The sequence below is a fragment of the Hippichthys cyanospilos genome, chromosome 16 (assembly GCF_059441005.1).
Source record: "Hippichthys cyanospilos isolate Australia breed blue-spotted pipefish chromosome 16, RoL_Hcya_1.0, whole genome shotgun sequence".
Taxonomy (NCBI): Eukaryota; Metazoa; Chordata; class Actinopteri; order Syngnathiformes; family Syngnathidae; genus Hippichthys; species Hippichthys cyanospilos.
Window position 1 is genome coordinate 12,380,798 of NC_142384.1, and position 26,764 is coordinate 12,407,561.

General features: G+C 39.0%; 4 protein-coding genes and 1 long non-coding RNA gene across 8 annotated transcripts in view; 3 read left to right on the forward strand and 2 right to left on the reverse strand.

The window, feature by feature from the left end:
- On the reverse strand, nucleotides 1–20,031 carry LOC148410627 (LITAF domain-containing protein-like). 3 transcript variants are annotated; one of them, XM_088437772.1, is made up of 6 exons: nucleotides 19,962–20,031; nucleotides 4,748–4,805; nucleotides 3,275–3,418; nucleotides 1,915–1,929; nucleotides 390–534; nucleotides 1–299 (listed from the first exon to the last, which is right to left on the reverse strand). In XM_088437772.1, the coding sequence occupies exons 3-6, from the start codon at nucleotides 3,408–3,410 to the stop codon at nucleotides 194–196; spliced, it is 402 nt and encodes a 133-aa protein (XP_088293898.1). In that variant the 5' UTR covers nucleotides 3,411–3,418; nucleotides 4,748–4,805; nucleotides 19,962–20,031; the 3' UTR covers nucleotides 1–193. The 3 variants fall into 3 exon arrangements, with proteins under 3 accessions (XP_088293898.1, XP_088293899.1, XP_088293900.1); XM_088437773.1 differs by lacking the exon at nucleotides 19,962–20,031 and having other exon boundaries at nucleotides 3,275–3,450; nucleotides 4,748–5,464; XM_088437774.1 differs by lacking the exons at nucleotides 1,915–1,929; nucleotides 19,962–20,031 and having other exon boundaries at nucleotides 4,748–5,397.
- Nucleotides 8,651–11,469, forward strand: LOC148410628 (myeloid-associated differentiation marker homolog). The gene is made up of 2 exons (XM_088437449.1): nucleotides 8,651–9,070; nucleotides 10,615–11,469. Exons 1-2 carry the CDS (start codon nucleotides 8,804–8,806, stop codon nucleotides 11,206–11,208), a joined length of 861 nt encoding a protein of 286 aa, XP_088293575.1. The 5' UTR covers nucleotides 8,651–8,803; the 3' UTR covers nucleotides 11,209–11,469.
- Nucleotides 12,944–14,240, forward strand: LOC148410629 (myeloid-associated differentiation marker homolog). Its single transcript, XM_088437558.1, has one exon. It carries the CDS (start codon nucleotides 13,031–13,033, stop codon nucleotides 13,880–13,882), a length of 852 nt encoding a protein of 283 aa, XP_088293684.1. The 5' UTR covers nucleotides 12,944–13,030; the 3' UTR covers nucleotides 13,883–14,240.
- On the forward strand, nucleotides 19,992–26,094 carry LOC148410630 (somatostatin receptor type 5-like). Of its 2 annotated transcripts, XM_088437770.1 has the most exons (5): nucleotides 19,992–20,222; nucleotides 22,845–23,221; nucleotides 23,321–23,566; nucleotides 23,637–24,041; nucleotides 24,393–26,094. In XM_088437770.1, the coding sequence occupies exons 2-5, from the start codon at nucleotides 22,886–22,888 to the stop codon at nucleotides 24,534–24,536; spliced, it is 1,131 nt and encodes a 376-aa protein (XP_088293896.1). In that variant the 5' UTR covers nucleotides 19,992–20,222; nucleotides 22,845–22,885; the 3' UTR covers nucleotides 24,537–26,094. The 2 variants fall into 2 exon arrangements, with proteins under 2 accessions (XP_088293896.1, XP_088293895.1); XM_088437769.1 differs by having other exon boundaries at nucleotides 22,845–23,566.
- The window catches only part of LOC148410631 (uncharacterized), an 11,959-nt gene continuing 5,341 nt past the window's right edge, over nucleotides 20,147–26,764 (reverse strand). Inside the window, exon 3 of the long non-coding RNA XR_015868243.1 lies at nucleotides 20,147–20,250. This is a non-coding gene — a long non-coding RNA (uncharacterized LOC148410631). The remainder of the gene's footprint in view (nucleotides 20,251–26,764) is intronic.

Here is a 26,764-nt window from a genome sequence, read left to right on the forward strand (position 1 = left end):
TCCTGAGAGACAATACACATTTTATTGACTTAATATCCATCACTTACATGTTTCTCCACTGACTGATTAATAACTTCACGTTTCTGCCATGCCACATCCAAACATCACAAAAACACAGACCGAAGCACTTGCAATGTTTTCCAAATACATTCACTGCTTGAAATGACGTCATCAGGTTCCCGGTGCGGAGCATTTATAATCGCTTGTGAACATAGATTACTTTGTGGCAATTTGGACAGTGATGCTCCACATCCTTGCAGGAGTCCACACAGAATGGTATACAGCAGCAGAGAAAGCACCTGATAACAGGAAACAAAAAGGAGTGTTCGGTGTGGAAATGAGATCATAATATCTTATGGTTAGCATGTTTGTGTGTTTTCTGTCTTTACCCAAAAATGGCAAGGCCACCACAGATGGCCCAGGTCATCAAGCCTGCAGTGCGCTCTGTTTGAGTGACAACGGTCTGCTGACAGTGGGGACATATGGCTTGTCCGGGGCTGTCTTGCAGAGAAGGTGTTACCACCAGGTGAGTCACTAAAGTTGAAAAAAAAGCCACGCATTTATTGATTTGTTTGTTTATTTATATATTTAAACAAGAAGAAAATCGTCTTCATTAAATTATACTTAAAAAAAAGTTATGGTCTCAAACACATCAAGGTCAAGAAATTCCAGCTATTTAATCTTGAAAATATACAGCTGTAAGGGGAAAATCAATCCAGGTCACAAAGCATCATCTAAATCATAAAGCTGACTCTATAAATCGAAATTTTAAAACATTCTGTCGTGATCAATTTTTATTGTTCACCTAATAATTCCATCAATATGCCATCATAACAGAGATTATTTTGTTATTAATCTACAATTCAGATTTTGTTTTAATATGACGCTTTATTTCAACATGACCACTTTTATCACTAAAAACTGTTGATCTTAATTTTTATGTGTTTGAATCCCATTATTTTAATTCCTGTGGAGGTACATGTGTTGTTTTCGCTAAAATTCAATCCGTCATTTTCCGCGGCAAAAAGTTGATATGTTGTCTAGAATTAATTTGATCATTATTTATTATGTGCGATTTATACCTTGAACACGTTCTCCTGTTTACGATTGTAAATGACATCACCTGTGCGGATCAAGTAAGAACCAATCAATGATCACCTGTTGATCATATGTGTCTCAAGAAGAGCTGTGATTGGTCACTTACCTGACCCTTGAGTACAGGTGCTGTCATTTTTTAGTCAACAGCAAGCGGCAAAATCTGTCTTTAAAGTATTAATTGTCCGTCAAAAATAATTTCGTCATCACACTAATTGTATGTAGACAGAAACTTTTATTAAAGCTAACTAAGACAACTATCCCTTTAAGGCATTGGAACTGCAGATGCAAACATTGACCAGCAGAGGGTACGATACGCATAGCAACGGTCACATGATTTTTCGGTCGATAAACATCCAAGTCACCTTTATTCATGCAGTCAACTTATCAGACAATCAGATTTCGAGCCATTTCGTTTTTTTGTACATTATTTGTTCAGTTCACACAGTGTGAAAGATACTTGTCGCGCATGGTGTACTAAACAATATGCCGTGACGGGAATTTTAATTCTTCAGCGACTTAAAGCACATCCTAAAATGTCATTGTAAACCATGAGGACGGCAAACAAAGATTCGTTGTGATGCACAAGGGCTGCAAATGGACTGTTCTGTAGATCACTGTGAAAGCATGCTGACTTCCTCATCCAGTAGACATGCAATTGCTTGCATTGCGCACAATGTGTGATAGGATATGACTTGTTTAAATCCAAACGGCTTATGAAATTTAAGTTTGCACTGCAGTGATAGTGAGAAATGGGGGAGGGGGGGGGCATGCATGACATTAACATGGGTCAGATATGGACTCCATGTATCAGCTCACCTCCAGGCGATGGACCTGGGACCAAAGTGAGAGCATCGGACGGCAGATCAAAACACAAACAACACAATAGCCATTACAACACATAACTGTAGTACAGTATACTGTAATAACTTGATTTTATTAACACTGGTGAGAAGTCAGGGCCAGCAAAGCTTTCGCCGGCCAAAATATTGTGATAATCACTGTCCTATATTTAAAAAATAATGAATTATAAAAAAATAAATACATGTAAATGTATCCCTAACTCCAGCATCTTTTTCCCATCCGATCAGATTTTAGCCTCAGTGTGTAGCCATGTATCATGCCCAGGGTCTTTAGAATTAATAAAGTTGTGATGGCTCATGTAACATAAACCTCAACACTTCCCCCTTGGGGATGTTGCACAAAAAAGAAACTCAGTGTGACGCCATCTGGCTTTTTTCCACCATTCAAGGCGATTCCATCAGGTCAGCATGGCCTCACGTCCTGTAAACATATTAACATAGCCAAAAACTTTCACCTATCTCCCTTTTCCGTTCCCAGCTATCTTCAACAATTCTTGTTTACAGTTCTTTGGCAAAAACATCAATGCTTTGCCAACTTTCTGAAGGCTGAACTTCCCTGATAAGACAACCCTGTTCTTCACCGCGCACTTTAAAACACAATGTCAGATTACACATGCATATACAGTATTTCATTCATTAAAACACAAAATCATTACCATATCTCCACACACGCCTGCCCGGTTTCCCTGTGACCAAAATAACCTGTGCGACCCTACTCGATTATTAAACCAACTTTGATACATGAACAATGACTGCTAATGTCAGTAACCATGGTTTCAAAAATAACTGTGGTCAATAACAAAATATGATCAGGCTACGTGAATATCAGTAATATAACTGTCAAACTTTACTTATAACAAATATTACTTATTTTCCATTCGAATTAATACTATTCAAACACAGATATGTGGGAAAAAAATCGGGCCGATTTGAGTAATGCGTTTATAAATCGACCCCCTAACGTGGGGGTTGAAAATTAAAAACTTGACTTGTACTGATTTTTTTTTTCATTAAAAATGAACCCAAACATAGCCTGCTTTTTGGAGGTGTCTATCTCTGTTGCCACCATTGCAACACCGAAACAAAATTTCAGTCGAAAATGATGACGCAAACATGGTTCCGGTGTTGCTTTGAGGTTGGATATTTTCAGTCTACTTATTTTTAAAGATGCCTGACCCGACTAGGTCAACTTTTTTTCCCCAGCCCGAGAACAGTATTTAGCTATTTTGCCGTCCACAGAAGCACGCCATGATCTCGGCTATGGGATTTTAACATTGATAGCGATACTGAGTATTGATAATCGGCCGTCAGCTGACCTCCTTGGTATGCAACCGGTGGCGGTCCTGCATTAAGCGCCGGGTGCATGGCAGGTGGGTGCGCCGGGCCCCCATAGGTCATAGGCGGGCCAGGGTAGGGTGGAGCTGATTCTGGTCCCGGGTATCCTTTTTCCATCCTGAGGTCTTTAATAGATAGGAAATATTTTCTCAGTGAACTGTGGAGAAAATCCGATAAATGACATAGCACATTTAGCTGTCCTGGAAAAGTCACCTTTCCGGTTCAAATTTATTATGCGCTCGTTTGCATCTCCCAGGGAACAAATGCATGCAGTTGATTGGGGACATGAATGCCTCTTTGTCTGTCTTTATTAGACTTTGCAGAAGTGGTTTGGAGTTGTTTCCTTTAGTTGTTATAACAACAAATAAGGGGCCAAAATAAACAAGCAAGAACAATAAAATGATGGGGTCATTATTGTGATGGTTTACATAGGTCTGTGTGACACTACCTGCTATTGTTTAACAATTTGCCTTTAACCTTATAGAGCCTGAGATGGCCCAATTAAATACAAGTAAATGTGTTACTGCAATCCTGTGGCCGTTCCCATTTGAAGTGATTTTGTGTGCCTAAGGAGCAGGTACGTATGTCCAACCTGATTATTTTTCCAGGATATGACTCACAATGTATTTCACCACTGTACTTTCCCCAGTCAACGCTTTTCTTATAAATGAGACTTTGACCTTTAGTGGACGTTACCTTCATCACCACAATTGTATCAAATTAGCAACTGAAACTTCCATGTGCCGACCTCAAAATGACAGGGGAAGCATTGGCACTTTTCAGTGATCATTTTGTAACGTAGGCCGGCGTCACCTTATATAATCGACCTCGGTTATGTTTTATGGCGAGCCAATCAAAAGTTATAAAGAAGAATCACATAAGAAGTCTTCTTGTGACCCGATAAACGCAACGCTCTGAGTACATGGTCCAGGAATCCTGGAGCCAGAGCACTTTACTTCAGCTTATCAATAACTTGATTAGCGGGAGAGGCATGGCTTATGCTTAAAAGCCGCGATCATGTTGCTTGGCACCGATCCAGATCCTATAGTGGTCCGGCCGTTGCTCGTTGTGTATTCCCGGTCTGTCCCTGTCGGCCATCCTAAGGCTGACCATAAATCCATACTAAATCATTTAGAGAAGCATAAGCCACTCAAGCACTCTTGTTCACCACAGACTTGCACCAGTGCCTCACCCTGTTTTGTACCACACGGCGATGAGATGACTTTGTATCTTTTCCACTGGCCTTACGTAATACACTAACGGGGATGTGATTGAACGGCAAATACAAGTAAATAGATAAACAAATAAAAATGGACCCTGATAGCACAAGTTAGCTGGTAGAAACGTAAAAAAAAAAAAGCAAAGTCGACATTCACATTTTACACAAAATATCACATAATCACAACAGGTGATGTAAATTTCTTTGAATATGTTCTAAAATATGATTTACCTACCTGTGGATTTTCACAGCAGAAAAGAGAGAGAAGAAGCTTCCTTACTGGATCCGCTTATCTGAGAGAGTGAGACGGAGAGAGCACAAAACCAAGCATGCACTCAACATGCGATTACAAAACCAGCAATTCACTATATCGATAAGACCGATAGGGGAGGTAATATCTCACGCCTTACTATTCTCTCTTCGTCCTCACAACTATTTCAGGGGCCCCTCCCATCATGTGACTGAATACGTCAGAGAAAAAGCAATCAAATTATCCCGTGAATGTGTGTTAGCATGAAAACTGTTGCAGTCAATCAGGCACTCACCGAGTGGCTGAAGGGGTTTTCTTTTCCAAATTAACATCAGTTGGATTTCATGAAAATGATGAACTAACATATACTTACATCATTTCTATGGCTATTGCATTGTTGGTGTGTTTATTTTGAAGGGTTTTTTTTTTTTTTGCCATTCTCTTTATATAGACTATATGTTCATCATGACAGCTATTTATACAAGATATTAACTTTAGAATTAGAACCGAAACATAATATCTTTAGTGCGTCTACTTCAGCTAAGATTTGTTTTCCCCTATCCTGACAGCTGATTTATTTCCATTTTCAGCACAAAAAAGTCACACCGAATGAATAAAAAGATGGATTAATTTTTAACACGATTGAAAAACTCGTGTTACATTGATCTATTTCACAATATACATTGATATTTTCTCATCACAATAGATTCATATTTATCATGGTAATTCTATATCACTGTAAATAAACGTTTATCATGATAGAATAATCTATATCGCAATAGATTAATGTATACCAAAGTAAATAAAACTACTTTTGTTTATTTTTGTCCACTGTCGAGTCCATTTTATCCCAGCAGAGACAGCAAAGTTAATTTCAGCCCACCCAAACACATGAGACATCACTGGAAAGGCCAGGATGTCCTCCAATGAGGACATTCGATACAACCAAAAATCACCGTCCACTATAGTGGACAGATCAATAGAGTGGGTTCGAGGAGGACATTTTGCTGTCTCACTTTTGACATTCTTCTGACACAGGCATTTTACAACACGTGGAAGAAGACCTCATGACAGTCAGGACCGGGGAGGGTCAGGGTGAGTCCCGTGAGAACGATTCACCGTTGCATCATGACTGCAAAACACATCTTAAAATTGATTATCATACCTCACAGACAAATATCCAAATTTCAAACGCGCACAAATGAAAGTCAACACCATTTCTGCGATGTGTTTTGTAAATATAATATTTGCAAGTAATTGATGTATGATGAAAAGTGGACGGTGAACTTAAATGCATAAATTCAGGGAAATTACAAGAATAGTTCCTTAGATGTCCTCTATAAGGCATATCTTGAAACTGTCATGTTTTAAATCATTCAAGTAATGCGTGAAGATAAGGTAAAATGAAAATGCCGTAGTTTGTAAATTTTATTATTTAAAATTGTACCACTTTTGATAAAGTTAGGAGTTTGCAGCACTGACTTTCTTATTTTTCAATTGTTAAGACTTTGACCAGTATGACCACTAGAGGTCAGTCTTTCCTAAATAAAACAGCTACGTTTTCCCCACTACTTTTTGTTTATATTATTTGTACAATTTATTTGAAAAGTTACTTCTAAATGTATTTCTTAACCAATATAATCATGTCTATTGTTGATTTACACTACACAAAGGCCTTAATTTATCAAATCTATGTATAGCCAGTGAGAGGCGATGTTCATGTTGAATTAATCATGGGGCAGACACAAACAAGCAAAGCACCTAAATGAGCAATTTGCAGTCAATTAATGCAGCATACAACGAATGAAAATGCAGATTCAAACTCATCAAAGTTTATTTTCACTGACCGCACCTGAGAATTAAACACACACACGCCTCAAAATGAAGTCCAAGACTTTTGCTACTTCAGACCTGAACCACTTGCTAAAATAGATGTTATTATGAATATTTACATTAAATACATTACATTAGATACACTAGTTCAAAAATCACTTTGAATTTCTTTTTTTAAAATACATAGTATTTAATAAATAATAATACTTGACCTGTGTATATATACTGTAAATTTGAGACCTTTTCTTTGATGGTGTGCTTTGAAGCATTGCATTAGATGACCATCTTCTGATGCGTGTTAAATGAATTCAGCGTAAATATTGTGAGCTTTTAGAGTGTTGAATGAATTCAACATAAATATTGTGAGCTTGTCTCCACAGAGGAGAAAGCAGCATCATTTATCTCATTACGCTCTTTCCGATCCTGTTGACTTACTTGGGGAACACAGAGGAAACTGAAACCATCATCGCTCTTATTAGATCAAAACATTACGCCTGCTGCATTTGTATTATTGTATTATTGATCTAACTGTTGCAGCTGCAACTGTAAGGCAGAGCTATTATAGTGCACAGTGGAAAGAAAGAGACAGAAGAACGTCCTCTCTAATGCCAGGTGATGTTTGTGGTTTGCTCTCCAAAAAATAATGTTAAAAAACATCGTTTGGATTTTTTTTCAGGGCTGAAACAGTACTGGAACAACTTTAAAATGTGAGTTATGGACATTATGGACTTCTATAATAAACGCCACCAAGTGACAGGGCAAAAATGGCATTAATGGCAAAAGGAGAAAACTCGTGCTGACTAACAAGAACGCAAAAAAGATTTAAAAAAAAAAACAGAATAAATTCCAAGATTTTCAGTCTGGGGCAGCAATGTTGCTTCAGGAGCTGGACGCCTTGCTATGATTGATGAAACCATAAACTCTTGACCACGAAATCTTTATGGGGATTGCTCAACCATTGAAATGCTGTGGCATGACCTTAAAAATGGCATTCATGCATCGAAGAGAAGGCCAAAATATCTCCATAGAAATGAGAATGATGCATTGACAACTGACAAAAATGTTCGGCATAAATATGTGTATTATTTATTTCTTAAAGGGATAGTGTGTACGATTTTGACCGTTTTTCATTGAAAAGGAATACATTAAATGATTTTAAATTTCAAAAACTTGCAAATGAATGTGTTCTTAATGACCAACAGTATGTTTTAAATATAATCATAGGTCTCATGCTCATTAAATGATATTACATGGGGGGTAAATGGTAAATGCAGCACCTGCAGCACCTCCTGCTGTGCGTAATGAAAAACTGTCTTAATCTTACGCACTGTCCCTTTAAGGCAATTTTTTAACTTTTCAAAAAGGGAAAATGAAGCCATGTTTGTCATGATTCCCAGCATGCCTACGACAATATTAAATGTGCAATCACTTAAACACCTCAAGTGTGACATTAATTGTAATATATGACTGATCCCAGATTGATGTTTTAAAAAGGACAAGCATTTTAAAAATCAGTCTTTTGAACAGCTCTTTGTAGTGAACTGCTTGTGAATGAGAGAGGCAAAAGTCGCATCACTACAAAGTACAGGTTTTATCTCCAAAGCTTGTAAAACAAATCAGTTTTTAACAGCGGTAATCTACACATGGGTTTTCAATCATTGATCAAATTTACCGATTGTGTTACATCATTTGGCAGTGTGAGGCTCCATGTCAGTGTTAGATATAGTTGAATTGTCAATAGTGCACACAAAGTTTATCTACACATTTTTCTAATACAAAAGTTCACGTTCAATCGCTCCTGTAAAATAAATGAGCTATTCTCATGCACCCAAATGACTAATAAGATTCGGTGGGGAAAGAAGTACGTGAGTCAAACTGGGTGGGGAAACACTTTTTATTGGTACAATTTGTGACGATAAGCAAACAGAAGTACATCATCTCCTGTGCAAACATTCTATGACATGCGTCCCACGCATGCGTGTTGATGATTGGCTTGCTGGCCATTAGAAGACGTAAAATGGGTGCAGGCAAGGGAAAAGGGAGTGGCACTTCATGTTCATGCTTCTCTGCGCGGCTGCGGATGTTGGGACGGCAGTCGCAGGATGAGAAGTTGCCACTGAGGCCGGTCTGAGCGCTTCTGCGAATTCGTTCCGATTGGATAGGAGATAAGAAAAAAAAAAATCTATCATAGAAAGCAGAGGAACCATTATGGTGACTCTCGATGTCAGGGCGCTGACGGCGCCCGTGGGGATCGTTCGGATACTGGAGGTGATCTTCACCTGCATCTCCTTCAGCCTGGTGGCATCCGTCACCCGCTCAACAGACTCCTTCTGGACATGGTGCATGTTCACCTGGTGCTTCTGCTTCATCGTCACCATCCTGATACTCGTGCTGGAGTTCTTCAGTCTCAGCAACAAGCTGGCGATTTCCTGGGATGACTTCACCACTGCCTTTGCTATGTTGGCCACGCTCATGGTGCGTGCGTGTCCTTTTTTCAGATCTTATTCTTAGCTTTGTCCTCAGAGAAGATTCCTAACTCTGGGTAACGTTACGATTGATTGACTTATTGATGAGTGCCAGCGTGACCACAAAATTCAGCTTCAATACAAGCAAGATGGATGGAAGTTCTCGAACGCAACTGAGCAAAGTCCAGCTCAGGGGCCACATCCGGCCCACTCGTGTGGCCCCTTTGAAAAATTCATTGCCCACCGCTGTTCTAGAATGGCTTGCTCACTGATAACGCTTCTTGAATCGTTGAGATTGCTTTAGTTGAGGGAAATCGTTCAAATCTATGTTCATATTTCTGAGACTGATGCATGGTCAAATTCAAAACAAGTGCGCTGCCACATTAGATGGCAGACGGTACTATCAATCTGCGTAGCCACCTGTCGCTTTGCATAAAAGAGAATAACTTCCTGCGAGAGTAGACTCTTATCAAGTAAACAGCTCACATCTGTTAGGAAACTGGGGTGCTGTGCGCTAAGGTTTTTCGAATATAAAATGGCTGCCTCGGCTCCGTTACAATTGGGAAACTCTGGTTCCTGTCACCTAAAAATAACACTGGCCAAAAGCAATTTTTTTTGTTCCCTAAATGTAATTTTGATGTTGATTCATAAATTCCACTTGTTGCTGATCCAAACCCCTAAATTATAAATACCATCGGGCAGTTATTAGTACCAAGTATCGGTAATGGGCCAATACTTGGCCTTATTTCAAGATGTTGGTACTTGCGATGGAAGCTGATATTCAAATTAAAATCTGAAAAATAGTTAATTGCCATCAGTATAATAAAATCTTAGAGAAAATCTGTATTTTCTATATTCTATTAGATGGTTCCTTTAGTAAATGGATCTGCCTGCAGTAAAAGTACTTCTCAAGAGTTCAGTACTCGTACTAACATTGGTCTATATATATATATATATATATATATATATATATATATATATATATATATATATATATATATATATATATATATAGAGAGGGTGTTTTTACTCTGAATGAATTTGTATTACTTTACTTTTGTATGCAGTGTGGCCATTACAGTATACAGATTTTAATATTATGATTTATTTACACAAAACATTCAGCTTTACTCTCATAACAATATTGGCTTCATATTCTTGCAAAAATTGGCACGGCGTGATGTAAATCTGAGCATAGACAAACTAGTTTGATTACTTCTGTCATTTTGTCATTTGCACATAGCTTGTTGGAGTTCGAATCGGGCATTTTGCGCTGCTGCGGGTGTGTACACAAAGGACTCGCTTGACCAGCAATAGAAGCGGCTCCTCTCATTCCTTTTAATAACAAAGGGCAAGAGGCATAGCCTTGGCACAAGAGAAGGAGAAACATTTTTTTGGAGTTCATGTAGAATATGGAAGAAACTTCCAAGCAGACCTCCATGGGCAGATGATGTAAAACTGGGCAACATCGGACCGGCTTCCACCCCGATCAAATATAAATATAAAGCTCATGGCACAGCATTGGCTAATTTATGAATCTTTCCCCTTTTCCAGGTGCTTAGCGCATCCATCATCTTCGCCAACTTCTACACTTGTTCTTCATGTTCCGAACTGATCGCGGCTTGCGTGACTTCCTTTCTGGCCTTCATCCTGTACGCCGTTGAAGTCGGCTTGACCCGGGCCAGACCCGGAGAGATCAGCGGCTTTCTCGCCACGGTCCCGGGCCTCCTGAAGGTGCTGGAGGCCTACGTGGCCTGCATCATCTTCGTGTGCTTGGATTACGTCCAATACGATCGTTTCCCGGGTCTCCAGTGGTGCGTGGCCGTCTACTCCATCTGCTTCATTTTTGCGGTCCTCGTCATCATCTTCACCATATGCCGACTTCTTGCCCTCTTTCCGGTACCATTCGATAAAGTTCTCATCGTGTGTAACGTGCTGGCCGTTTTGATGTATATGACCGCCGTGGTCATCTGGCCCTATTACACCTTAAAGGATAACCCCAGACCAAGCATCTGCGATTTATATCCCAGATTATGCGGATGGAATTTGTTGGTGGTTATCACTTGCATGACCTGTTTCAACCTCATCGCTTATATCGTTGATACGTTTTATTCCTTCCGCTTGGTCTTCTTCATGAGCAGAAGCTAAAGTCTAGTTTGATATGTAGAAATGTAACACGAGTATATAACAGGCCGTGTACCATTTGAAACGATTCGTTTGAATTTCAAGTCCAAAAGTATATCATGTGGTGTGATGTCCAATTTGCATATCTCGGCATATTGTCCGCTTATGATGCAATGATGTTACCTGTTGGCGCTTTAACTCTTGAAACCTCATCCATTCATGTGCTATGAATGTCAGTCTGTCACATACAGAATGCATCAAATTAATAAAGTGTCAAGTTTCTGAGCCAGTGTCGGATCAGTCGACTGTTTAAGCATATCGGTTACAAATGCCTGCCGTGAATGAGTTACTTTTTTTTTAATGGTTAAACGACGAAGCGACACGCCCGTCACGTTTCAAAGTCTGCTTGCACGTGTGCGTTGGAGTGTGCATGCGCACAACGCTAGGTTTCACCGCAATGTCTCAAAGGGGAGCGGTAACATATTCTTTTTGGATTTCCATATTTCATTCGGAATTACAGTACCTCAAAGACATACAGGGGTTTTTTGTGTACAGTATATTCGGTTTCGCTCTAAGGAAGAAGTGAATTTAAAAAATGTTTATCTCATCAAGAGATGTCAAGACGTACTTAAAATAAGCCTTCACAAATATAAACTAGGGCTCAACCCATTTAGATTATTTCAGGCAGATGCCGATTCCAAAAACAATTATTTTGATCTATTAAGCCGTTCAGTCCCAAAGTGTTTGGAGACATTCAATCTCAGATATTTATAAACAGGTTAGCTTAGGTTTCTTTTCAAATATTAAGTCAAATGAGAGTGTGAAAATAGCTAGCATTGTATGAGTTAATAAGTGAATAATCAATGATAGATTAGCTTCTTTTTTCGATCCCATAAAAACCCCTAAAATCTTCGAACTTAAGCCATTACATCATTTCTAGATCCTTACTTTTCTTGGCTCATGTATTTTTTTTTTAAAGTGTCAATATTGACAAATCAATTAGATTGGTGTCCATTTAGTGTGCATCAATGACTCTTCATAAATAATAAATGTTGGATCCTTTTGTATAATTAATTAAGAACTACTGCATCACAAAGTTGGAAGCAGAACACTAAAATATATGAAGTCAAAAGCTAATATTGATATATTTATATATATATATATATATATTATATTTTTTTCGTTTTGTATTCTTTTATATGCTAAGCATTTTCGTGGGAAAAATGTACATCTCAAGGTTTCACCGTATTTAATCAATGATGATGTCAATGATGTGCGGCTTCTGAAAAAGAATAAATAGAATGTGTCTAGTTGAATCATTCTGTTTTTTCTAGTCGTTTTCACGTATTTGCATAGATTTTTTTTCCACAAACATTGGCCAATATATCACAAAAACGTATCGCAAAACGCCTTTGCTGCATCGCAATATATCGCAATAAACTTTTACGAGCCGATACCCAGCCCTAATACCAATGCTTTATCCTCGGTATTATAACAATGGCGGTTGGGGTATGAGTCAGTTTTCATGTTCTTCAGGCCAACTGCGTTGAAGATAAGCAAATCTCCGAATGAGGTTACGAGAGCAAAGTCCGGCGTGAGCGTGTCTTGATGAGGACCCGATAACAACCGGCGCGGGCCCAATCAGCAATGACAAGCCAAAGCCATAAAGTGTACAGTAAAAGCAAGGATGCTGTGTTTGAGTTTGGTTTAAAGAACGCATCATGTGTTTCTCGCCTACTTGGATTTCGTCCATCAGGATGAGCGGTAAGAACTTTCGCTCCAGCGAAGAAGGTCAGACTTGCGAGAAGGTCATTTTTTGAGGTCAAAGCTAGTTCCCGGAGCCGCTATGATCCGCGTGGACGTTCACTCTCTCACCCAGCCGGCGGGCGTCCTGAGGGTGATGGCCACCATCCTCACGTGTATGTCCTTCAGCCTGGTGGCGTCCGTGGGCTACGTCCACTCTCCTTACTGGGCCTGGTGCATGTTCACCTGGTGCTTCTGCTTCATCTTCACTCTCCTCATCGTCATCCTGGAGTTCACCACCTACAGCGGCAAGTTGCCTTTTGCCTGGGACGACTTCACCACCGCCTTCGCCATGCTGGCTAGCCTCATGTGCTTGGCGGCCTCCATCATCTACCCGACGTTTTTCACCTGCGACGTCTGCTACCGACAGATCGGCGCTTCCGTGGTTTCCTGCGTGTGTTGCGGGGTGTACGTCGGCGAGGTGACTCTGAATCGCCTTCGGCCGAGCGGGCAGATCCGCGGCTTCCTCTCCACATTGCCCGGGATTATGAAGATGCTGGAAACGTTCATCGCCTGTCTCATCTTCACATCTCTTGAGGAAAGTCAGTACGGCGCCGCTCCGGAACTACAGTGGTGCGTGGCCGTGTACTCCTTGTGCTTCATCTTAGCCGTGCTGATCATCTTGCTCACTGTGGGACAGCTGACTTCGCTAATTCCATTTTTCGACAAGATAGTGATCGGCTATGACGTTTTAGCGGCGGTGATGTACGCGACGGCGATGGTGATATGGCCGCTTTTTAGCTTCCGAAACAATCGGAGACCGGCGAACTGCGGCTACCTGTGCTCGTGGGATAAACTGGTGATGGTCACCTTCATGACAATTCTCAATTTCTGTGTGTACGTCCTAGACTCTATCTATTCTCTACGGCTCGTTTTGTCTGCTAGCACAGAGTGAACTTTTGTGGAAACTGAAGTTTTTTTTACATTTCGTATATGCATGCAGGTTTTTAGCTGACTTTTTATACAGTATAATGTCCATTGTCTTATTTTCATTCTCTATTAATTGAGTTAATGTCGCTGCATGTGTTTTACATTGATGTACGTTTAAAGGACTGGAAGGGTGTGTAGTTAATGATTAAATGAGAGAAATAAATAGCATGTAGAACTTTGGATCCTGTTACGATGAAAAAGTCATGACTTTGTGCTCCTCACTTCATTTTATCACCATCATAAACCACTACATTACAGTGACTATGGGTGGGACATTATTTTACAAATTAGTTCTATTTTCTGACTGCAACATTTTACGCAATTATATGGTGATAAGACGCAAAAAGGCAAGTTTTTGTTAAAGAAAGTGTGATTTTATAAAATGAATCCAGAAATTGTTTTTCAATCAATAAAACAATATATTTTAAGGTCCTTGGTTGCAATTAGACTAAATAAATTAGGTTTGATATTTAATGTTATCAGTTTTACTCTTTTAAACTCTTCCTCTTGGAACCGTCTTTTAATGTCATCAAGGTATTTTTTCCTCATTCTTCAGATAGTATTTTCTACAAATTATCTTTATTCTTAATATTTGATTGTCTTTTAATAAAGTTTGGCTAATTTATCTGATTGGTTTGTTGACATCCTATTAAGCGCAGCTCCATCTAGTGGATGCATGACGCAACCTCAGTCATTACTGTAGCTTCTATTCTATGTGCCTTATACATTAAGAGCGTTTTCAAATAGACCATTCATTGAAGGTGCGTCTTATAATCCAGTGCACCTTATTTCGGTCTGTCAATTAATTTAATAAATTAGCTTTTAGGGTTTATTTCAATTTGTTTTATTTTGATATTACTGCACAGTTGCAGGAGAAGGAAGAATTGAAAATTATCAGTTCCTTTATTATAAAATAGGGGTGACGTTTTTGTTAAAGGGACAATGTTTAAGAATTAGGCCGTTTCTCATTGAAAAGGAATAAATTACACGATTACAAATTTTGAAAAACTTGTAAACAAATGTGTTTTAAACAACCGATGGGATGTTTAGAATGTAATCGTAAGTCTAGTTGATAAACGGAAACCCCACTGAATAAAATTCTGATTCTGTTAACTCCCCCGAGCAGACTGCATTCCACAATCGAGCAAATAATAAAGTAGGCAACAAAACAGAAAAAAAAAACTTGAATATGATCAAAAATATGGTTAAATATTAAACAAAGACATAAACAAAAAAAAATCATACCCGGCGGATATGAAATACTCTTATCAGCAACTCAGTGTTCACACCTACAGTTTAGTATCCGCAATAAAACTAATGTGTAAAAAGAGGAGAACGTTGCTAGTTATCCATTTGTTTTACTTCTCTATGCTTGTATGAACTCCAAAAGCCAAGAAATGTGTGACAGGCTTACAAAGTGTTACAAGTTACAGTAGAAGATAACCGTGAAACGTAATCACAAGAGTCTCTGGTTGACTCATTTATAGCTACAAAATTAAAAAAAAAATGGAGTGTTGGAAATTATGACTAACAGAAAACTGAAAATAAATGCACCGATTGGAGCTATACAGGAGCAATCGTAAACAGGACCGAGGCAAAATTTCAAGGATTCTTTAAGACTGGACGATACCAGCAGACACAGAAATGCACTTTACAGAAAAAAAGATCTCAAAGTCAGTTGAGACAAAAAATCTCAAGGGGATAAAACAAAGGTTTAAGACGTCAATGAAGTTTGCTTTTTTTTTTTTTTTTGGTCATGAGGTTACTTTCTTTCCTGTAGCCATAAAGTTAATTGCTGAAGCAACCTTTAAATCTGATATCATCATTCTTCTCCTTTTAAGCACATCCTCCATCTTTTGCACTACCTCCATAGTAGCATTTAAGTGAACCCGATTCCAATGGAACAACTGAAGCGAGGATTCTTTTTTTTTTTCCCCCTTGTAGTCAATCAGTGAGGCATGTTGAAGTCAATAATCTTAGAAGGGCAATGACATCTGCTGTGATTTGGATTGCACGAGGGACGCTCAAATGTCACTCGCAAGGTTATGAAGAAGGTGATTGGAACAACATTAAACTCCGCTACGCCGGAAAGGAACTAAATGTCAACAAAATCAAATGACACACATTCTCAGGCTGTCATCTGAAGATTAGTTAAGTGTAGTATGCATATAATGAATAAATATATTCAGAATAGATTTGGGCACGCATATACATGAGTATCTTTATATAACTGCAGATTTCAGCTACTGTTAAATGAAGATGCCCTTTAGGGTTGTTTGTGCCAAGTTACATCAGTCTTATTTACCGATGAATCTCGGCTCATGTGTTGTGGTAATTATGGTCTTTTAAAGTCATAGAAGTGACTTTACACCCCAGAGCAACTTTGTAAAATGCGGGTCTCCAACCTGCCATTTCTTACAACTTGACCGAAATTTGGACTGATTACCCACTTTTTTTGTCATGTTGGCATTCAATGACTGTGTTAATATAAAGCCTTTTAAAATCGGAATATTGTCAATATTCAGGTTCTTAAATGACAAAATAAATTCATGTAAGAACACTGAGTTACCTGAATGTGTCACGTAATCTAGGGGGGTGGAAATATATATATTAATATATATAATCGTATATAATAATAATTATATAATAATAGTGTGTAAGGGTAAGCGACTTGATGGACTAGTTATTGAAATTTTCAGACCGTTTGCCGCAACTTTTTTCTCATGATTTGAACCATGTGGGGCAGTCCACCAGTAAAACAAATGTGTGTTAAAAAGATAAAACGTATGTCTAAAATGAATACGTTTGTGAAGTGTAATTTGATATATATGTGATTGTATATACATTTATGTATGATTATATATTTGAATTATGTGCAATGTGTTTATATGTTGGCACTTGCTATAAGCCGGCAATTAAAAAAATATTGTATATAGTGTGAAAAATACAGTAAATAGTTCACCCCATCATTCTTCTTGATAATTACCACCTTTTATAGATTGATAAAAAGCTTACATTGTTTATTACATACGATTTTTTCAGTTATTAACGTTCACAGCATAGATGAATCTTTTTCCGTCTGAGTTTGAAATGTCTAACTGCATTTGAATGCACCACATTTATTGAGCACAATTGGGCATTTAAAATGCCAATTATTGCCAATATTTGGGTTTTAAAAGGCTTATTGACTGCATGTAAACACGGTCATTGCTCGTTCCATTAAACTTGCTCTCTTTTGATGACCGGCAGTCAACTGAGTCTCAAACCCCACTGGAGCCTTGGGAGGATGTTGTGAAAGCGCAAGCGTGGGGGGAGGGATCAATAAAAGCTTATAAATGGCATTGTGGTTATCCTTTCCTTGCAGTGCCCACATGCAAAACAAAACAAGTTGACTAGATGAGGCACTTACTAGATTCTCGTAAAAATCTATGGAAAGATCATTAGTTTTCTAACTTTTTGTGTCGTGACTTGGGGTGAGTGGTGAAGCATACATATCCCCAATCAATCACAGGGCTAAAAATAATAATAATTGTTTTGTATTATATCAAGTATTTCATCTTCTTACAAAAGGTGTCATGACCTTAAATCCAGCAGGCAGCACTGTTGAATACAAACCGACACCATGACCTCACTAAATGCTATTTAAATGCCTATTGCTAGAAGAATAAAATTCACAGCAATAGAGTCAGGTTTACTTTGGCACTTTCAAATGAACTCGATGAAACCGATGTGCCATTCAGGGTAGAAGGAGGTTTCTAAGAGGTGATTGTTACAATTTATTGTTCATGCACTACAGGGAAAAAAATCACCAATTAATCATGAAAGCTCATTATTGTAGCCTACTTAGTTATTTTACTAGCTGGCTAAAATAGCTAATAAAGGATGATGGGCGTGAGATGAAGCCCCGTAAACCATCGAAACCTTCAGCCAACTGTGCCGTCACATGTACCAACACTTCTTTAGGATTCATCTACTCTATGGCGCCATCAAGAGTTCACTAAAATGTACTACAATCAAATTTCCCCTTACAAAACAAGTGCTAGGATCACAGTGAAAATTGTTAAGAAATAAGGGGAACTAAAACCTTTATGTTTCACTGGCTTTAATTTAAAAATATATAAATACATATCCAAAGTGGGCGGAGTGAAGTGGTTATGTTTTTTTTTCTTTTGTGTAAGGATTTGTCCTTACAAAAAATAAATAAATAAAAACTCACAAAGCACAGATGATGCTGGTTCTCAAGGTAAGTGAGGGCAAGTGTGAATAAATTATGGAAATTATGTTTTTGCCGTTACCGCAGTGGATCTTCAAAACAACACGCTCTGTGTGTGGGGGACTCTTTCGCATTTTGCAGCACCTTTTATAGTTCATGTTGAGTTGTGTGTTCTCATTGCGCTGTTTGTTTTGAGGAGTTATATGTTTAATGTGTGCCAAAGTTTCGGTTTGTACATATTCTGTATTGATCTACATATTCTGTGACGTTCATTTTCCTGCAGAAGTTGTATATTACTGTCATAAAACTTTTTATTTATGTGCAGACACTAAGTTTGTTGCATTTTTTTTCCCCTCCGTTTATGACAACGTGAGCAAAAGAACGTGTGAAGCCAATATGAAAAGCATGGTGTCGATTACGACGACGGACTAAAATGACAGATGAAACCTAATATTCGGTAGGTCTGTTGTTTTCATGTTTTCATCATTTTGCGGTCCGTCGGCAAAACATTGGTGGACAGTCTGTCAGCACTGGTGAATTGCCCATCTCTGGTTATTTATTTTATGGAATTATAGCAAGGATAAGCAGCTTGGAGAATGAAGGAATGACAATTATATTATAAATAATGGAATAAATCTAGTTGGAAGATGATTTTTCTATTTTTTATTCTTAATGATCTAATTTTGTTATGATCTGGGTGGTGTTATGTTGTTTTTTGTTTTTTTTTCCCCGGGTATTTGTTGGGTTTTTATTTGTCTTTTCACATTCTGGGTTGTTTGGCCTTTTTTTTTTTTATTATTATGTTCCATTTGTGTTAGTATTCCGTCAATGTGACTGCATCCACCTGTCCTCGTCAACCTGCTTCCCTTGCGTCTGCCAATCAGCTCCCTGTGCCAATTGTTTCTTGTCCAGGTGTTCCCTGTGGTCAGTTTTGAGTATTTGCGTGTATTTTGGGTGTATTTAGTTTCCTGTTTTCTTTCAGTTCTTGTCGGGTCATGGTCAAAGTGTTGTTGTCAATGTTGCTATCAGTTCCTCGTGATCCATGTGAGTGTTTCCCGTGATTTCTTGAGTTTATTTCTGGGGGGTTTTTTTTTGGATTGTTACATTTCATGCAGCCTTTATTTTAAATTACTATTTTGAGCATACCCTGCCTGTCTGCCTACCTGCATTTGGGTCCACACCTTACATAATTCTCCCCACCATGCCACATCATAAGAAATTTAATCTAATCATTTATTATTATCATCTTGGCCTCAAGCCGCTAGGACCTTGAATGCGCTGAGTGAATATTTGCCTTTGAGAGCCCGTCCGCGCCCGTTAGCCAAGATCTCATCTAAATGAGCCATATCATCACCCAGTGTGTGCTGTTTGACTATGCGCGTCCCTGCGGGGTGAGTTTCGATACACAGCTGTGTGTTTACTTACAACCTGGACCCAGTTGGGACCAGCCAAACTGGTCCTTTCAAAGGACGTCAGCAACTGACCATTGTGAACAAAACATAAACATTAAGAAACCGTGTCATAATTGCACACAAATTTCACTCAAGGCATAGTCTTGCTAAACTTTTTTTCACACTCATGCAACTTGTATCCTTTCACCCTGAAATGCCTGAGTTATTTCGTATCATAAAACACATACACGCTAACACATTTCCAACTATTCCTAATACTGGAATTATTTGTAGTTGTTTGATGAACTAAAACTAACATAAAAATTGGGATGAAGTGTTTGCTTTTGTGCTATTGAGCTGCGCTTGTAGATACACCCACAGAAGGGTGGGACTTGGGCATCAGAAAGGAGGGGTGACATTTTCCTCACATAAATACTCACTGTGCATCCATCCTTGACGGTAGTCCAACACCATGTCGTCCCTGGAGTGAAGCTTCCAACCCGACCTGCAGAGGGCAAAGTTCACCACAGCGGTTAGACATTTGAAGATGGCAGAAGCATGTTGACGTCTGCAAAGATGACTCTTCAAAGTGACGAGGAACCCGAGCTGGCAAGTTCTTCTCTCTGACCTTCAAAAATTCCAAGGCGGTTTTGATGCTGAATGCTGAGAAGGCGCAGCATCACTCCAGATGATGGTGGCAGGTAAGACATGTCCCATGTACACCACTTACTATATAAGAGAAACATAGCTCCACTAAGTGACATGGTTTATAAAACTTAAGACAGATTTAAGAGGGAAGTTTGAAAATTAAAACACCTATACAAAGTTTCACAAACGATGGCGGTAACCTATTCCCGTCTAAGCTTCACACTAATGTAAATATTGCATTAAAAAAAAAAAACACTATGTATTAGCATTTTGTATTTTTGTATGCACAAAAAGAGTTTGCTTGGCACATGTGGTTTACAGAATGTGCCAATAATGGTAGAAAAATGGTCAACAGCATGGGAGCATTACAAGCTGAAATGAACACCATGTACACCCACTAAAGTTAATTTGATCATTTCTTATCTTATGTGCAGCTTTTTTGAGTGATATCATAACGTTGATGTACCAACACGGGGAAGGCTTTATATCTTTGTGAATTATGTGTTCTGTTGAGTTGCCTTGTTTATTACCATGGTGACAAGTGCCATATACGCTAACTGTTATATCGGGATATTTTTTAAGAAAATCACAGTTGAAATAGCTCAAACAAGCTGAAAACCACCAAAAATGGTTGCGATGTGTTTGGCAATATGTCAGTTGGGGATACGTTGTGGTCCTGCATTGGTGCTCGACGACGCTTGTCACCTCAGCAATCCCACTCATAAACGACGGCATAAGTGCCCTGATGCTAAGCAGGAGCACATTACCGGTTTAGCGTTGATGGACATCATCATATCGTGCTGTTCACATGAATTGCCTTGCGTCATTAATGCACGAGCCGCGAATGAGCGCAAGCTCGCAAAGGCAAAATTGGAGGTCACATGAGTCACATAGGTGTAACTGAGATGTAAAACGAACTAGGAAGGTAAAATATGAGCATTTCCGAAAATAAATCTGAATTTGAGCAAAAATGCCCAATTTAATTGAAAAAAAATACACAGGGTGTTCAATCATTTAGACGTTTGTAACTTGAAATGTTTGGCTGAGGCTTCAATAATAGTATCCTGTTGTGCTACATATTCAGTAGCTGTTTTTCAAAGGTAAGCTGTGTAAGTTTTGGTATAAAAAGCATTACATTTAGATGTGCTAAACATATGAAGATTTTGTGTTCACTGCATTTAATTTGAATTGTTCAAGACAAAAAAAGGCCCCGGGCCAAATGAGGATGTATTCATATGGACAATAATGCTCTAAAAATGCCCAACTGGTCACCCAAGATGTCAAGCAGCACATAGCCTGAAGCAAACATGGTGTTTGTTTTCCCAACAAGGCACTGCGGGCTCCACGTCACTCCTGTTTTTGGAGCGCGGTTCACTGAATCTTTACATCAAACCAGTTGCTGTATTTGTGAAACATGATTCTACAGCCCCAGGTTGCAAACACTGGCATTTTCTAATTAGAGGAGTTCACATCATGAGTAAATTAATGCAATTGAAAACCATTTCTTTAAGCAATGGTTCTCAACTAGTTCAATAATGGTCAGTACTCTATTTTGTACTGGGCCAAGCAGATTTAAAAGAAAAAAAAAAAAAGAAGCTGAGAATATATACGGTATACGTCAGAGTCAAGAATATACGTCAGCACCCTTATCCCCGCATCCCGTCTCCCGGCTCCGCTCCTACGTTCCACCCTCATCGGCAAATGGCTGTCTACGCAAAATCAATATAACCAAGAAAAAGCTGGGGAGTAAAAAATAATGATATACTGTTTTAATTCACAAGGATATCAAATAATTGCAATTACTGTAGTAGAAATTTAATGTAAATATAACAGGAAATAATTAATTTAAAACATAAATGTCTGGTCTTATTATACATTATACATTTATGGATATGCTAATGTTAACATAATCACATATAACGGATATTTTTATTGCATTACAGTTTCAATTTCTTTATTCTGATGTCTTTGCTTGAGAGTCCTTATCAAAACACTTGTTTTCATTCACGAGCAGTAATCCAATACAAATGAACCACTACACTGTAGTGACTACAGCATGCAGTTAGCTAGCTACGTAGCTACTGTACACCAAACCCAAAAATAGGAAAATGCATCTTCACTGAATGTCAAAATTTAAAAAACAGCTACATTGTGAATTCCATGATCAAAATCTATAATATGAAACCTATAACTAATAAAAAGTGCCCATGTGTATTTTCTGTCTCTGTTTTATGGACGGAGCGTCTCCCATTCGCTCGCAGGCTAACTAGTAGCTAGCACATCTCAACATGGAAATCCTTGAATCATTCAAATTTGGCATGAGTGTTAAAATTTAGAAATCGAATTTTTAAGGAATTTTAAAACATTCCATCAAGAATTCATATAAAAGAAAATTGTTTTCTTCCATTGCTGTTGTGTGTTCGCATGCAAGGGGTTGCATGTAGCAGGATCTATTTTATAAAGATATATTGGGTTATTGTGGCAAATAGTAATAAACAAAAACAAAAAACATCACTATACAGAAATTACAAAAATTTGTATAAGTATGACTAAGTGATTGCAGTTAATCTGTTAATATGACACCCCCCCCCCCCCCCAAAAAAAAAGTTGCATGACAAAGCATATGTCATGAAAGTTTAAACATATTGCACTGCGTTGTTTTTCTTTCTTTTAAGATGTCATCCACTATAATCCATTTGGATAACCCCACCTAAAGATGGCCGAATACAATATGACTTCAGCGCCTGAGGAAGTGGACCTATCCTCCCTCCAGCCCCACGTGACGGAGCACAACGCCAGCATGTCCAATATGACGGAGCCGCTGGCCTTCCGTATGGTCACGGCGGTGGTCTACAGCATCGTCTTCATAGTGGGTCTCCTGGGCAACACGCTGGCCATCTTCGTGGTGATCCGTTACACCAAGATGAAGACAGTGACCAACGTGTACATCCTCAATTTAGCCGTAGCGGATGAACTCTACATCTTAGGAATCCCCTTCTTGGCTACCAACAGCGTGCTCTACTACTGGCCCTATGGGGATTTTTTCTGCAAGGTGTGCATGACCGCCGACGCCATGAGCCAGTTCATGTCAACCTTCTGCTTGACGGTGATGAGCATCGATCGTTACCTGGCAGTGGTTCATCCCATGCAGAGCGCCATGTGGAGAAGGCCGCAGGTGGCCAAGATTTTCAGCGGCTTGCTGTGGGTTGTGTCCTTTCTGGTGGTGCTGCCCGTCACCATCTACTCACATGTACAGGACGACTTTAACACCTGCAACATCACCTGGCCCGAGATGCAAAACTGGTGGTCCGTTGTCTTTATCCTCTACACCTCCATTTTAGGATTTTTCGGACCGCTCTTCGTCATCAGCATCTGCTACTTGCTCATTGTCATCAAGGTAGACGTCTATTTTAAGCCAGGGGGCTCGCTGTTTTGTTTTTTTACTAAAATCATCTTCATCTTTCTAGGTGAGGTCAGCAGGTGTGCGTGCAGGTGTGACCAAGCGGCGTAAGTCGGAGCGTAAGGTGACGCGCATGGTGGTCATCATCGTGGTGGTTTTTGTACTTTGCTGGATGCCCTTCTTCACCACCAACATTGTCAACCTGGTGCACATCATCCCTGAGAACAGCGCCACAGCGGCGGTCTACTTCTTCCTAGTCATCCTTACCTACGTCAACTCCTGCGCCAACCCAATTCTATACGGCTTCCTCTCGGATAAATTCAGACAGAGCTTTCAAAAGGTGCTCTGCTTGCATAAACCCAAAGAGGTTGGCCCGCGACCGCCTGCGCCTCATGACACGCCGCTCGTCAACCGCGATCCTATTTTGCCTGCCGGGAATTCTAACCACAATGGAAGCGTACATAGCAACCAGGTAAGACCGTTGGGGGAGGGTTCTGGCTGCTCTAAAAACCACATCATCCTTCTCACTATGTATGTAATATCAACGGCGGCCAGAGGGGGCGCCAAAAAAAACAAAGACCAAGCACAGGCGTATGAACTGTTAAACTAAATCCTCTCCAAAACATTATTTCGGGTGCAGCCCACGCGCCCCGGTATCAGTTGATCGACCGGTGGTTGGGGACCGCTGCACTAGATAATATTTAACGGATAAAAGAAAAGGCATGAATACTTGTCAAAGATAGGAAGTCTTGTGATGTTTGTTGAGGCCTCATGTGAATTTGAACTATATTTCTCCTGAAGGTTTTCTGTGTGTATTTAACAGTGCATCCAGATGGAGGCTGCTGGTAAACCTGACAATGACCCTCCAACCTGCTTGAATGGTCACTCCACGCCATGTGATGATGCGTCACCGAGAACCTGTCAAACGGAAGTGCCGCCATTTAGAGCCGCAACTCAGACTTATTAGATTTTCATAACCATAACTCTCACTAGAATAATGTTTTTCATCTTTGTAGTGTTTGGAGAGGCTGGGATCAATTCAGTTAGGGAGAACATTTGCGAATCGCAAATTATGGTCATTTTAAAAATGTAATTCATCTTCAAAGAGTTCTAGCCAGCCCAATCAGATGTTCCTTTGTTTTGATATTATTCATTCTGTGTTTTGGAAGTCACGAAGGGAGATTTCTCCATGACCAAGAACAGTATTTTTATATATGATTTTACATGAAGTATTTCTTATCCTGATTGGGAAATAACCAATACTGCAATGTAAACATTATTATGTAAAGAAAATATAGTCAGTGAAGGATGTATAAAAAAGCAAGATGTCTCTCAACTTTCAAAGTAATAAACAAAAATGAAGCATGTGAATTAACCTTTGCTCCAATTTAGAGCTGACTAAATGTCACGAAGCAAAATAGTTTATAATGTGTGAGAATTCTGTCTCCCGATGAATTAATGAGGCATCGCATGGCCTGAAACCATGACACGTGACAACTTTTTGTTCTACACATCAGCTTGCTCATAAACAAATCTCCTCAAGGCAAAGCAACAGCTTGAAAATCTGCTCACTGGTGATAATTGTAGTTATTGCTATGAATACAGTCTTACCACACATTTAAATGCACTTTACTCATCGCATGATGGTGTGCTTTTGTTTACTGTATTCTGAAAAATAAAACACCATTTATAACCTGTAATTTTTATGAAAAATGACTGTACAATGCCCTAGCTCCGCCCCTCATCGGGTTAACCGAGGTTTGACTCCGTAACTTTCCCCCACAAAACCAAGCGATTTCTACAAAAATAGGACAGGTGGATTCTATGCATTCATTTTATTTCTGTTGTGATGCAAGCATGTCAAAGATCAACTATTTTACCTGTACTGTATTAGAAATAACCATGTCCACCTTCACCGAAGGCAGCTGATTGAAAAGTCGTATTGGAATTAAAGCGGTGGCAATAAAAACAAACAGAACATTCAATCGGGTTTAGCGACCATACTCGTGTTTAAATGTTCCATTTTCCTTTGTGTTCTAGAAATCCTCATCTGCAATATCTGAGTTGTGCTATATCTGTGCTATAATGTATCATGAATTTGGCAGTCGGATTCACGTTGATGCGTTTTCTGTCAGCCGTTCGACTTGTGACAATAATGTTTGATGATGTTGTCTCCTGCCATGAATCACAACCATAGTCAGCTGTGCCATGGGGTATTATGTAATTTCAAGATGATGGAAGGGATACTTAACCTGGTTATCCACCTGTTTCCATTGACACAACTGAATACTAGGTTTGTGTTCAGGCAAAAAATAGTCCCAGCATTCACACTGAGTACATTGAGTAAATTGATACAAGGTCATCATTATTTCAGTTACTTTTTGTGAAAATATGGGCCAAGGCTTGAATAAAAAAAAATATTGTGAATGTTGTTTTTTGTTTATTTGGCTCCTGATTTTGTTTCTGTGTATATGCAGTATTGTGTATATTGTGACGAGTTAATAAAGCACAAAGGGTTTATCCTACTATTGGTGTTATAGGGGCTCTCTCTAGTGGCTCATAGAAGAATCACTATTGTGATGTTTGGGTCTATAATTCGACTCAAGGTCGATTTCTGATCCTAAACTATTTTTGATGCAAAATAATTTTTGTGTTTCATTCTTTAGTTTTGCAAAGATATGTCATGATCTACTTCAGTGTGCGTCGCGAGACAATGACAAAAATTTAAAGGGTTATTATATCAATATGTCATGATCTACTTCAGTGTGCGTCGCGAGACAATGACAAAAATTTAAAGGGTTATTATATCAATTTACTTCATTTTGAATTGCAGACAAAGTGCCACAAAACAGCATGTGGAGTAAGACTGCTACTCCATTCTTTATTTTGATTCACTGGCATACCTATTACGAGAATGGCAGAACCCGTGTTATTAGATATCGATTAGATATCGTAAACATAAGCCACTTGATGGATTATTCATTGTAACAAAATAAAATATAAAAGTAATTTTACCCCCACAATTTTTCTGGGTATATGTTAGCTTTTTTAGATTGATAAAAAGCGCAAATTGTTTAGAAATATGCAGTTATTAACGATTAAGGCATAGATGGAGCTTTATTCTGAGATGAAAATCCCTGACTACCTTTGAATGCACCGTGTAGCTAATTGCTAGTGCTAATGCTGGAGACTTTC